Genomic DNA, 11,803 nt, shown 5'->3' on the forward strand with positions numbered 1-11,803 from the left:
ATCTAATGTATTTACAAGTTTAAGATCACTTTATTTTGTGATCTACAAATTAAAAATAAAGAGAGTCATTTTTTACTTCGAAATACACTAGTTGATCATATATGCATTACGAAAATAGTTTATAGAATAATATGATACTTTTCTTGAAGTTTAACATTAATTATGTTATTTATATTTAAAATTTGTATTTTAATATAACATTTTATTAGTTAATACTGTTGTAATATTTTATATATGTGCTTAGTTATTTACAAAATTTTTATGAATTTAAATTAATTATGACAAATATAAGGAACATAAGATATAATATATATATTTTTCAAGTTAAGTTTGAAATTTTGTTTTTGGAGAAGAACATTTTTAAACTTCAAATATAGAGTTTTGGAAACTTAAAAATAGAGTGGTTTTTTGGAGATGCTCTTAAGCAGACTCAGACCATCAACAATGGAGATCATATAAATGGTGAGATATTCCCCTTGAGAAACCCCCATTGCTCATGCCCTTTAGAATCTTTGTCTTGAGAAACAAAATTGATCATTGTCTCCTTTCAGTGTTATCTCTTTATTTTTAACAAGTACATGATTATTGTTACACCTTGGTTCCTAGACATTGTGTAGAGAAAAAAACTCTCCAATAATATCGGTGACATACGGTTCGATTAGAACCACTAGATACTACATTTTCGAATGCCGGATTCTTGTTCTCATTGCCTTACCACAGCAGCGTATGCATGTTCTCTGTTCTGCCTTTCTCTCGTGCTGAGTCCCCTGGAAGCACATGGAAGCTCAATGTTTTAAGAGTTTGCTCGTCTCTCCAAGCTTATGACATTACAGATATTAAACCTGAATTACTAAACCAAGAACATAGAGAGATGAGCATGAAATACTTGTTCTCAAACCCTCTCTGCCATCCGAAGGTCCAGTTACTAAAGGAATTCATAATTTTAGTACAAATAAAACAACTTTATTTCACCAAAATTTTATTAAAGATAATGAGAAAAAAAATTTCTCAAGTAACCCATTTTTCTTACATATGATGAATCAAATTGAACCCCAATAGAATAATTGAACGAGCTAAATTGGAAGAATAACAGAACGATATTTATAAGTTTTAATAAGTAAATCTACAAAAAAAAAAAAAAAATTTGCTGGAGATGGGTGTATAATCATGTGCGGGAGAGAGCACGAACAGCCTCCTCAGAGTAAGGCTGAATAAAAGCACTGTTCATCTGCCACACCTTAAACGATGCCGTAATAGTCGCATCAATGGCATTGTTGAACAAGAAAAGCTTCGCTGCTCCATAGATGGCCTTTGTTGGATATACCCTTGACGTTATGCATGTTCTTCCACCTTGTCCGAATGCTTCTACTATCGAATGATCCACCTATTAAAACCAATATATTCATAAATTAATTCCATATTGTATGGTCTTAATGAAACTATACGTATCAAAGTTTATCTGAAGTTGTGTTGATTTGAATAAATTACCAATATTCTCATGGTCAGTTTCTCCCCTTTCAGAACCGGTACAGAACTACCATAAATCGGCTTAACGACATCGTTTGCAAAAGATGACCTATTACAGAAAATGTTACATTTCATAATATCATGGTTAGACATTATTACTTTATAATTATTTGAAAAAAATAATACCTTGAGCTGTCTGCACAGAAGAATGTTGTGAGCTTAGAATCTTTTCCCTTAGCCACATAGAAGTAAACCGGAGTTTGCTCCGACAAGCTCTCATGGGCGAGAACCGAGAAACCAAACGGTCCCAAAGCACCACGAACGGTGGATCCTCCGCTTTTCTGGCAGCTAAATTCCTCTGTTGCCGAAGCGTCGCCGAGGATTTTGTCAAGAGATTCTTTCTTGATCTCGAACTCTGCTTCAATATCGAGCTGAGCCGCAGAACCCACATCAATGTGTACCAACGATCCAGGACCGACTTCCATATCAAACTTCTTGCTGCTTAATCTAAGAGATTTTACTTCTTCCACTGGCCATTGAACCAAGTTCTTACCTGTCTTTGTGTCGAGAACAACGGTTCTTGGGATACCCTAATCATCGTTTAACCAAAATTTTAGCTACCTTGGATTACAAGTAACTATAGCAAAACAAACCTAGCTTTTACGCCACGTTATGTCAAGGACACAAAACATACCTGAAGAGAAGACCAGCCCTTTTGTACATCAGCAGACTCACTATCAGATTCACCAATCCAACCCCACAAGATTCTCCTACCCTTGTTCTGGTCATAAAACGTCTTTGACGCATAAAACTTTCCGTAATCATATCTTAAACTAGTACTAATCCCAACATCAATAGTAGGATCATCCGGGGTCCATGTCCCGTTCGAATCAAAATATGTCCCTATGGCATAATGATCGATCCTGGTGTCGTCCATACTAGCCTTCACGATGTGCTTCACATCTGGTCCATTGACCGATGTGTCTAGCCCCTTGACCAAGGTCTTAGACACTGGATAAAAGTCAACACACTCCCACATCCCAGTGTTTGGAACTTTGTGCAACAACGTCTCGAGTTTCTCGTAAGTCTTGAAGTCAGTCGTGTCGTACACGAGTGAGATCCCGGTTCTGTTGATCTTGGAACCAATAGTGATCCGCCATTTTCCGGCCGATGTCTTCCATGCAGTTGTTGGGTCACGGAAGTCCTTGGGGAGAATACCCGGTGGAGGTACAAGAACCGGGTTGCCCGGGAACTTGACCCATTTCAGTAGAAGTGGGTCGTTCAGGTCCTCAGGGTAGGCAAGGTTTTGGACCTGATAAAAATTTCATTAGCATCATGCGTTGATAAAAATCACTAAACCTAATCTACATGTTCAATATCTAACTTACCAAAAATCTGGCGATATAAACTCATTAACTCTACAATATGCCTAACATCAATAAATATTCCAAAATAGTTTTTGTTATGAATTAATAATCTCATTTATTTTCCGACTAATTATCTCATTCATTATTCTCGTCAATCATTGCATTTATTATTCTAAAACGATTTATAAAAGATTATCATGTGGAAGACATCAGCAAGAATGATAATGTTACCTAAACTTCTTATATTTGGTAACCTATTGGATTCTCTATTCAAGAGCATCGAGCTTTTTATCTATAAGAAAAATGACCATCTCTAAAAAAATCGTTTGATTTTTTGGATTTTTCTTTCCAGATTACCACAGACATGATTCATCGGTTTGATTCTGTTCCAATATTTTAAACATGAGTGTGAACTTGAATAATATGTATGTGTTACATACCTGCACGGATTTGTCGGTAGAACCGGTGTAGAGCATGACGATCGAGCCATCTTCGAGGAATGTGGCTGAGCCGGTCCATACACCATTGGCATCGTACCATTGATCAGCAACCATAGCTAAGGGCAAATGGACCCAATGAATTAGGTCCTTAGACACGGCATGACCCCAAACAATGTCACCCCATACTGCTGCGTTTGGGTTGTACTGGTAGAAGAAATGGTACCATCCTTTGTAGAACAATGGACCTGAACAAAATGCAGAGCATTTATTTTATTGGGGTCAAAATAAGTATAACTCCGAAACGCTTGGATTCTATTCGTATATGAGAAAGTTGTAGGTATCAAATCAAAATATAGAATAGTTTAGTATACCCCACTAGCTTTATCCAGTTTCGGAAAAGATCCAAACTTTGCATTCATTAGGATTTATACAATCACGATTACTTTTCTATGGCAACCAATGATTTGCACGATATCTCTAGCATGTGGATCTCACGTGGTATACAAACTGGCAAAATCAATATAAAGTAAAAATATAATAATTTTGCTATTGGTTGTGAGGTAACTCTGTTCTGATTTTGTCTGTGAACCTTTTTACTATTCTAGGTGTAAAGTAAGATATATTTTGTACTGACATTAAACTTTCGCTATAACGTGGATTTGTGTGATATGATGTTATGTGATCTACTACTTCTTGTCCTCCAATTATTTTCTTATAAATAATACATAATTTACATCAAGAAAATTACAACTATACCAAAATTAAGAAAATCCATGGGAAATTCAATTTTTAACAGATAATGTCAGAAAATAAAGGAAAGTGAAACTTACCATTAGGATCTGCAGAAAGAAAAGCCCACGTTTGCCATTGAGCAACACCATATTGGATAAGGGGAAACAAAAAGAAAGAACCACGAAAAATATTAGAACAAAATTAGAGACTAATTACTAAATTCATATGTACTATTAACAGGAATTTAAAATCATCGCAAGAACATATGATTAGACTACAATATGCTCTAAATGAAAATCGCTAGATTTGAATGAATCAATCACGGCTGAATAATTTGGAAATTTGAAGATGGTTTCAAAATTATCTCCCAGATTATGGAAAAGAATATATATACTTTTTGCCACAAATGGAAAATATATACATGAAAAGGAAGAATGAATATTCCTTGAATTTTTAAGAAAAAGAAAGAAGACTTTTCTTCTTATTTTAAATTAACAAACACCTAAAATAAATTAATTAGTTTTCTTATAAAATTAGTTTTACCGTACCGTTCATCCAGTTCTGTTCAGGTTGGAAATGAAACGCCGTTCGTTGCCACGACAACATACTGTTGTTCCATGAGAACGCCACCGTATTCCTGTCACCGGAAAGCTTCCACAACTGATCATTGCTTTTCTCCGAGACGCCGGCGAGATGGGCACGTGACACTGTGGTCGCTGTTCCATCGCTTTCGATCTTAACGTCGTTGGATCTAGATCCGTCGTGTGTGGCGATGAGAGCGACGTAGAAGGCGATAAAGAAAAGCCCAAATGAGACGGCGAGGAGACCTTTCACGGGTCTTCTACGGCCATGGGTTTCCGCATTTGGGTCGGATCTTGACCCGTCGGATAATAGAGGATCTTCTTCTCTGGCGGAGATTGGCAAGAGAGCGTCAGAGCTCGCCATGGTTTTTTCTCGTTTTCGAGTTTCTTTCTTTTTGAGATTTCGATGGCACGAGAAAAGGCAAATGGCTTTATATATATACAGTACATATTACTAATCATACAAGAGAAGAGAGATAGATCTATGTCTTCCTGCTTCGCTGGAATGTGTCCAGATGTCAAAAGTAGAGAGGTTGGTCTACATATTTATTACTGTAATAATGACTTCTCCTAATTATTATTAGAAAAATCATTTTATAATTTAAAGTTTTTTCTCACTAAAGAAACAAATTTTAATTTTGTTGTTCTTAAAGTTTATAATGACTTGTCTTAATTATTATTATAGTTTAAAGTTTTAATGACTTGTCTTGATTATTATTAGAAAAAAATATTTTACAGTTTAAATTTTTTTCTAGTAAAGAAACAAATGTTAATTTTCTTGTTTTTCTGTTTTTCTGTATTTCTATTTTAATTTATTTTACCCATTCTACACTAACGTAAACAAATAAAAGAATTGAGGAAAACAATTATATTCGTCCTTATCTGTTAATTAAATGGGTAAGACAATGATGTGAGTTTTACATTGAATTGTCCACGTACTTATACAAATCCATTGATATTAAACGTTAACGAGGAAAAGAAACAAAAATATTCAACAAAAAGTTTTTTCAAAAAGAAAAATATTCAACAAATGCGAGAAAGGTTAATAGTTTAATGGTAGTAGGTTCATACATTTCAAATACGTAAGGAACTACATATTATAGATTTATAGATAGTATGCGTGTCTGACTTATACACCGGAAAAAACAGACATGCTAACCAAACTAGAAGATTTAAGAGATCAAAGATTCAAATACGAAACTTCTTCTTTCATTTTTACACGAAACTAGTAATTCCTGGTTCCAATTTTATTTTTGCTTCAGTGTAATATTTTTGATATTACCGGCTTCTATTTTCTCTGCGTCCCCCCACACCCACCCCCACCCCCACAAACAAAATTTCCAACTTCGAAAGAGCGAGTAATATTGAATGAAGAATAATCTATAGAAATACTCGAGGAACAGGAAAACATGACCGGCCAGCGACTAGTTTGAAAGTTGACCTGAAACTTCTTTTAGCCTAAGACAACAAAGAAGTGATATTTGTTTTTTGTTAACCTTTTGAATTGAGTTATATATCTGACATGAATATAAATTACCGTGATGAATCCTTGAAAAACAAATGCTATTAACAAGATCGAACACAAAACCTTTTAAAAGTTTAGTAGCCAGATAAAATAAATCAGGTAATTTTTCTAGTTTGAACTCTGAACCGTTGATTTGATTTGGCCGCTAGAAATATGGAACTCTAAATTTACAGAACTTATTTGTAACATTCCGAGTTGTGATATGTGAAAAAAAAGCTTAAGATAATTGATTTAGCTACCTATGTCACCAAAGTTGACTTACTTTTTCCGGAGCACATCCTGAAAGAACTTCAGAGTTAAGCGTGCTTGAACTGGAGTAGTAGAAGGATAGGTGACCTATCGGGAAGTGACCTATCGGAAAGTGATCTATCGGGAAGTGATTCGCGATAGCATTCGAGTGAGACCAAAGCATGGGAAAAGGTCGGATGGTGATTGCAGTGTCAGTAAACAATGATTTCGAACCTTTAGAAAAATTAACGGACCGATCGCTGGAACGGGATGGGCCCATGGGCCGAGAGAGCGGACGTGGGTGGCCCATTAACTGTGGACGGTCGGAGTGTTACAAGTGGTATCAGAGATGGTTATCCATCTCAGTTCTGACCTGAGAGGCGTCTTGAGACCTGTCGTGGGGCGCAACGAAGACGTTGCGTTCTTTGAGAAGGGGTGAATTGTAACATTTCGAGTTGTGATATGTGAAAAAAAAGCTTAAGAGAATTGATTTGGCTACCTATGTTACCAAAATTGACTTACCTTTTCCGGAGCACATCCTGAAAGAGCTCCAGAGTTAAGCGTGCTTGAGCTGGAGTAGTGGAAGGATGGGTGACCTATCGGGAAGTGATTCACGATAGCATGCGAGTGAGGCCAGAAAAAGTCGGGTGGTGATTGCAGGGTCAGTAAACAATGATTTCGAGCCTTTAGAAAAATTAATGGACCGATCGCTGGAACGGGATGGGCCCACGGGCCGAGAGAACGGACGTGGGTGGCCCATTAGCTGTTGGCGGTCGGGGCGTTACAAGTGGTATCAGAGCTGGTTAGCCATCTCAGTTCTGACCTGAGAGGCGTCTTGAGACCTGTTGTGGGGCGCAACGAGGACATTGCGTTCTTTGAGAATGGGTGAATTGTAACATTCTGAGTTGTGATATGTGAAAAAAAAACTTAAGAGAATTGATTTGGCTACCTATGTCACCAAAGTTGACTTACCTTTTCCGGAGCATATCCTGAAAGAACTCCAGAGTTAAGCGTGTTTGAGCTGGAGTAGTGGAAGGATGAGTGACCTATCGGGAAGTGATTCGCGATAGCATGCGAGTGAGGCCAAAGCATGGGAAAAGGTCGGGTGGTGATTGCAGGGTCAGTAAACAATGATTTCGAACCTTTAGAAAAATTAACGGACCGAGAGAGCGGGTGTACGTGGCTCATTAGCTGTGGACGGTCGGGACGTTACAGCATTGTTAATCACCGAACCATGTTCACGAGACTATCTAACTTGAAAGAAATACTCTTAGTTTCGTTGGGAAAACTAGGTATGCAATTAAATATACACTTAACCACTTATTAGTTTGGTCAAGCACACGAAACATTTGTTTAAATAGTATACATTCTATCAATCACGATAGTGTGCAAAATACATGTGAGAAGTAATGAATCAGCACCGATTTATACAAATATTAAACAAACTAGTTAATTATCCACGCTACGCTGCGGGAATTTTTTTTTTTTTTATTGTTTATAAAATATTTTCATTTTATAAATGAATAATTATATTAATATAAGTTTTGTATCTAAATATTTATAATCTAGACATATATTGTATTTTTCTATTTTGGTTAATAATTATTTATTTGATATTAATTTTTAACAGATTAGCTTCCAAGTTAATTTTTTCGCACCTTTGCTCTCGAGTTGGTGGTGTAAAATCTCATTGTTTTTTTCTGGGTTTTAGGTTCCAGTTTGTGGTCTAAAAGACGCTAATACTATCCTCTTTCTATTCCATAAAAGTATTTCGTATTTAAATTTTGTTTCAATATAAATATCAATTTTACATTTTTATATATAAAAAATAAGTTTAATACTTATTTTTACCTTTTGTATCGATCAAATAAAAAAATAATGTTGAGTTCTAATCTTATTATATAAAGTTTGGTTCTCCAAAGTTTGCTAATTAATATGATTGTGACATGTGTTAATTAATTTATTAAGATTGTAACATATGTCAAAAATATGTTACAATTCTCTTTTGTTAGGATTTAAAAAGATTTAGAAAAAAGAAAATTATTATTACATTTTTTTTGGACATTAGAAAAAAAAATATTACAAAAATATAGCTTTTTTTAAGAGTTAAGAAAAGTAAAATTACTATTACTATTACATAGCATTTTATAATTATATTTGTACGGCTCTTTTTATAATCTTTTAAAAATATTTGATAGTAAATTTAATTTTTCAAAATTCTATAAACATAGAATAATTGTAAAAAGCTATTTGAAAGTAATTTTTTTCTTTTTAAATTATTTTGTATATTTTTCATTTTTAAAGATACTAAAGAAAGATATTAAAAGAGAAAATATTAAAAACAATTATGAAAAATTAAATAAAAACGAATTATAAAATCCTACAAGTACAAGAAATTATTTAATAAAAATTTAATAGAAAAACTAACTATAAAATAAGTGATATTCCTTTTTTCAAACCTAAGAAAATAAAAATGTAAAAGTACTCTGATTATTTTCATATAAATAACTAACTTTCCTTTTTAACAGATAAATGTATGCTACAAAAATATAAACCAAAATAAATATTATTTTCACATCTATATTTAGGTTTAAGCTTCCTCATATTATTTTCATAAAAATAGTATTGACAAGAAAAATATTATCTGAGTATTTTCTTTTAATTTCTTTAAGCAACACATTTTTTTATCATCCTTATTACATCTTATGATGCTAACACAAGTTTTTTTTAATTATGATATTTTTATCGTACATAAGTATGTGTAAATATGAGGAATATATGTTTGTATGTATAGGACACAATATATAATTAACTAAACATAATTTTTTTATTGAAAATATATTAGTTGTATAAAAATCTTAAAAAACAGGGACGAATTATAGTTAGAATTTTCCTTTTTAAAAACATTTAAAGTACCTTATTTCTTATAAATAACTAACTTTTATTTTTAATAGATAATTTTGTGTTAAAAATTATAAACCAAAAATAACTTCAAATATTTCACCCGATATGATTGTGACATTTGAACAAAAAAACATTGTGTATGTATTAATAAAAATCTATCATTATGTGAAAATAATTTTTTTTCCTAAAATCCTAAATAAAAGAAATTTGAAAATTAAGTTTTTCCTCTTTTAATCTTAACCAAATAAGATTTTTTTTTCCTTTTAAATCATGACCAAATAGAATTGTAAAATTAATTTTTACTTTTAAAATTTAATGATAAATATGATACAGAAAATATTTAATTAAAAATATTAGTGATGTTGAGAAAACGAATTTTGAAAATAATATGATACTGAAAATATTTAATTAAAAATATTAGTGATATTGAGAAAATGAAATTTGAAAATAGCAACTTTTATAAATAGTTAATATTTGCTGGAAATAATGATTTGATAGTATTTTTCTTTTCTAAATCCTAGAAAAATATAATTATAAAAGATTATGTAATTTTTAATTTTCTTTTCTTACACCCTAAAACTGTAATAAAATATTTGATTTTTTTCCTTAAAAAAAAATTATAAACAAAAGAGATTTGTATCATATTTTTTAATTTCTTACCAAAAGAGAATTGTAAGAAGCTATTTGATAATATAGAAAATTTGATGATAAACATGATACTAAAAATTATTTAATTAAAAATGAAGTGTAAAAATAGTATTGATATGAGTTGTAAAAATCATAATTTAAAATTATTTAATAGTAACTCGAAATAATTATTTGATAGCAATAAGATTTTTCTGAAATTCTAAACAGAAGATAATTGTAAAAGTTTATATGATAATACTTTTCGTTTTCTATAATACTAAACAAAAATATAAAAAAGTATTTGATAGTTTTTCTTTTTTTAATTGTAAATAAAAACGAGATTTATAAAATATATTTTTTCGTTTTTTTTTAAAAATCCTAACAAAAGTAAACATACCTATTTAATAGTATTTAAAAAAAAAGAATTTGATGACAAGTATGATGCTAAAGCTATTAAATGAAAAAAAAATTAAACTTAGGATGTTGTCGTGATTGGTATTTATGTGTTTGGTTATACAAAAATCAAACACATGTTTGATATATATATTTTCATGTTTGCTCGTAAAAAAATGATTATTATTGTCACCGTACATATGTTTAGTCAAAAACAAATCAAACTTCATCGTTATCTTATTACATTTTTTATTTTTACTACGTAGTAGTTTATAATTCATTTTAATTAAAATGTTATTATGAAAATATATCATTAATAAATAATGAATCAAGAAAATTATTTAACATCAGATAAGTTTAATAAAATATTAAATTAGTACATAAGAAAGTGTATAATATTGTCGTTGCTTCTTGGTCTTATTTAACTTCTAAATTCATTTTTATTTCATCATAATTATTATTTCGGGTTGTATCCAGTTTAAATTTTACATTTGGATGTTTTTTCTAGCTCTAACAAATATTAACTGAAACTTATGTTTGAAAACGAGTTCTTAACTATAAAATAAATTTCACGTAATATATGCAAAAACAATTTTTAATCAATAAAAAATGATTTTTTGATATTTTTATTAAATTAAAATATCAAATAAAGCCCGTTGCAACGCACGGACTCAAATCTAGTTAAAAATAATATAGAGAACTTAAGCATTTTCTTAATTTTTTTTTGACAGCCGCCTTATAACCAGACTTATGTATTTGATCTTTATTTTGATTTCGTATTCTATCCTTCTTAATAAATGATATACGCTAATTTTTTGTTTACATCACTTTTATACTTGTACTTTATTATTTATTTATTTTTCAATTGAGTTTAAGGTTAAGGATAAAAGTCCAATCCATTTCTTTTCCTACGCTTTTCTGGTTCACCAAATTTAAAATTCAACATTGTAGTAAATGTCCTTCACTTCACTTCAAATTTAAAATTCAATATTGTAGTAAAATAATTAGCCTTTGTTAAAATAATATATTTTGTAAAATGATTTCAGTAAATATTCTCCATCACCAATATTAGTATTGGCTTTTGAAAAATATTTTACATAGAATATATTATGAGATATTTTGATAAAATTCGTCACATAAATGTTTGTGCATTCTTTATTTGTTGATGTAGTTGCTCTTTCATTTTGATGAACTTGGCTACCAACTTTGAGAATGAAACCGACCATCTGCATCAGAATTAGACCAGAGCTAGTATGATCGACTCTTCTTAGCAGTTAGAACCAAAGCTAGTATGATAGACTCTTCTTGAGTTTCAAAAAGAATTATTCTTGAGGAAATCTCAGCTTAGTTTGAGCTTAACAACGCATCAAATAATCCAATCATCGGTTTGATTGTTTGTGGCTTTTTCACCCGATGGAATTATGGATTGTGAATTTGTGGTCTTCTTCATGTTTGAATGTTACTTATGATCCCTAATAGTGTCATGTTTTATGGTCTTCGATTTCACTAATTTAGTAATAAATTGTAATAACCTGGTTT

The 11,803-nt window shown here is 31.4% G+C and overlaps 1 protein-coding gene across 1 annotated transcript; it reads right to left on the reverse strand.

Moving 5' to 3' along the window:
• Positions 1-953: 953 nt before the first annotated feature.
• On the reverse strand, positions 954-5,011 carry LOC106400976 (acid beta-fructofuranosidase 4, vacuolar). Its single transcript, XM_048758030.1, has 7 exons — positions 4,555-5,011; positions 4,105-4,113; positions 3,275-3,519; positions 2,162-2,779; positions 1,654-2,057; positions 1,489-1,576; positions 954-1,384 (listed from the first exon to the last, which is right to left on the reverse strand). The coding sequence occupies exons 1-7, from the start codon at positions 4,949-4,951 to the stop codon at positions 1,166-1,168; spliced, it is 1,980 nt and encodes a 659-aa protein (XP_048613987.1). The 5' UTR covers positions 4,952-5,011; the 3' UTR covers positions 954-1,165.
• Between the last annotated feature and the right edge of the window lie 6,792 nt (positions 5,012-11,803).

The sequence above is a fragment of the Brassica napus genome, chromosome C5 (genome assembly GCF_020379485.1).
Source record: "Brassica napus cultivar Da-Ae chromosome C5, Da-Ae, whole genome shotgun sequence".
In the NCBI taxonomy this organism is placed as follows: Eukaryota; Viridiplantae; Streptophyta; class Magnoliopsida; order Brassicales; family Brassicaceae; genus Brassica; species Brassica napus.

Bases quoted from the DNA above. Each gene is read 5' to 3' on its own strand.
- LOC106400976 (XM_048758030.1), bottom strand. From the start codon at position 4,951: ATGGCGAGCTCTGACGCTCTCTTGCCAATCTCCGCCAGAGAAGAAGAT. The intron at 2,780-3,274 runs GTATGTAACACA...AATTTTTATCAG, and splicing joins CTACCGACAAATCCGTGCAG to GTCCAAAACCTTGCCTACCC. The intron at 2,058-2,161 runs GTATGTTTTGTG...AACGATGATTAG, and splicing joins AGGGCTGGTCTTCTCTTCAG to GGTATCCCAAGAACCGTTGT.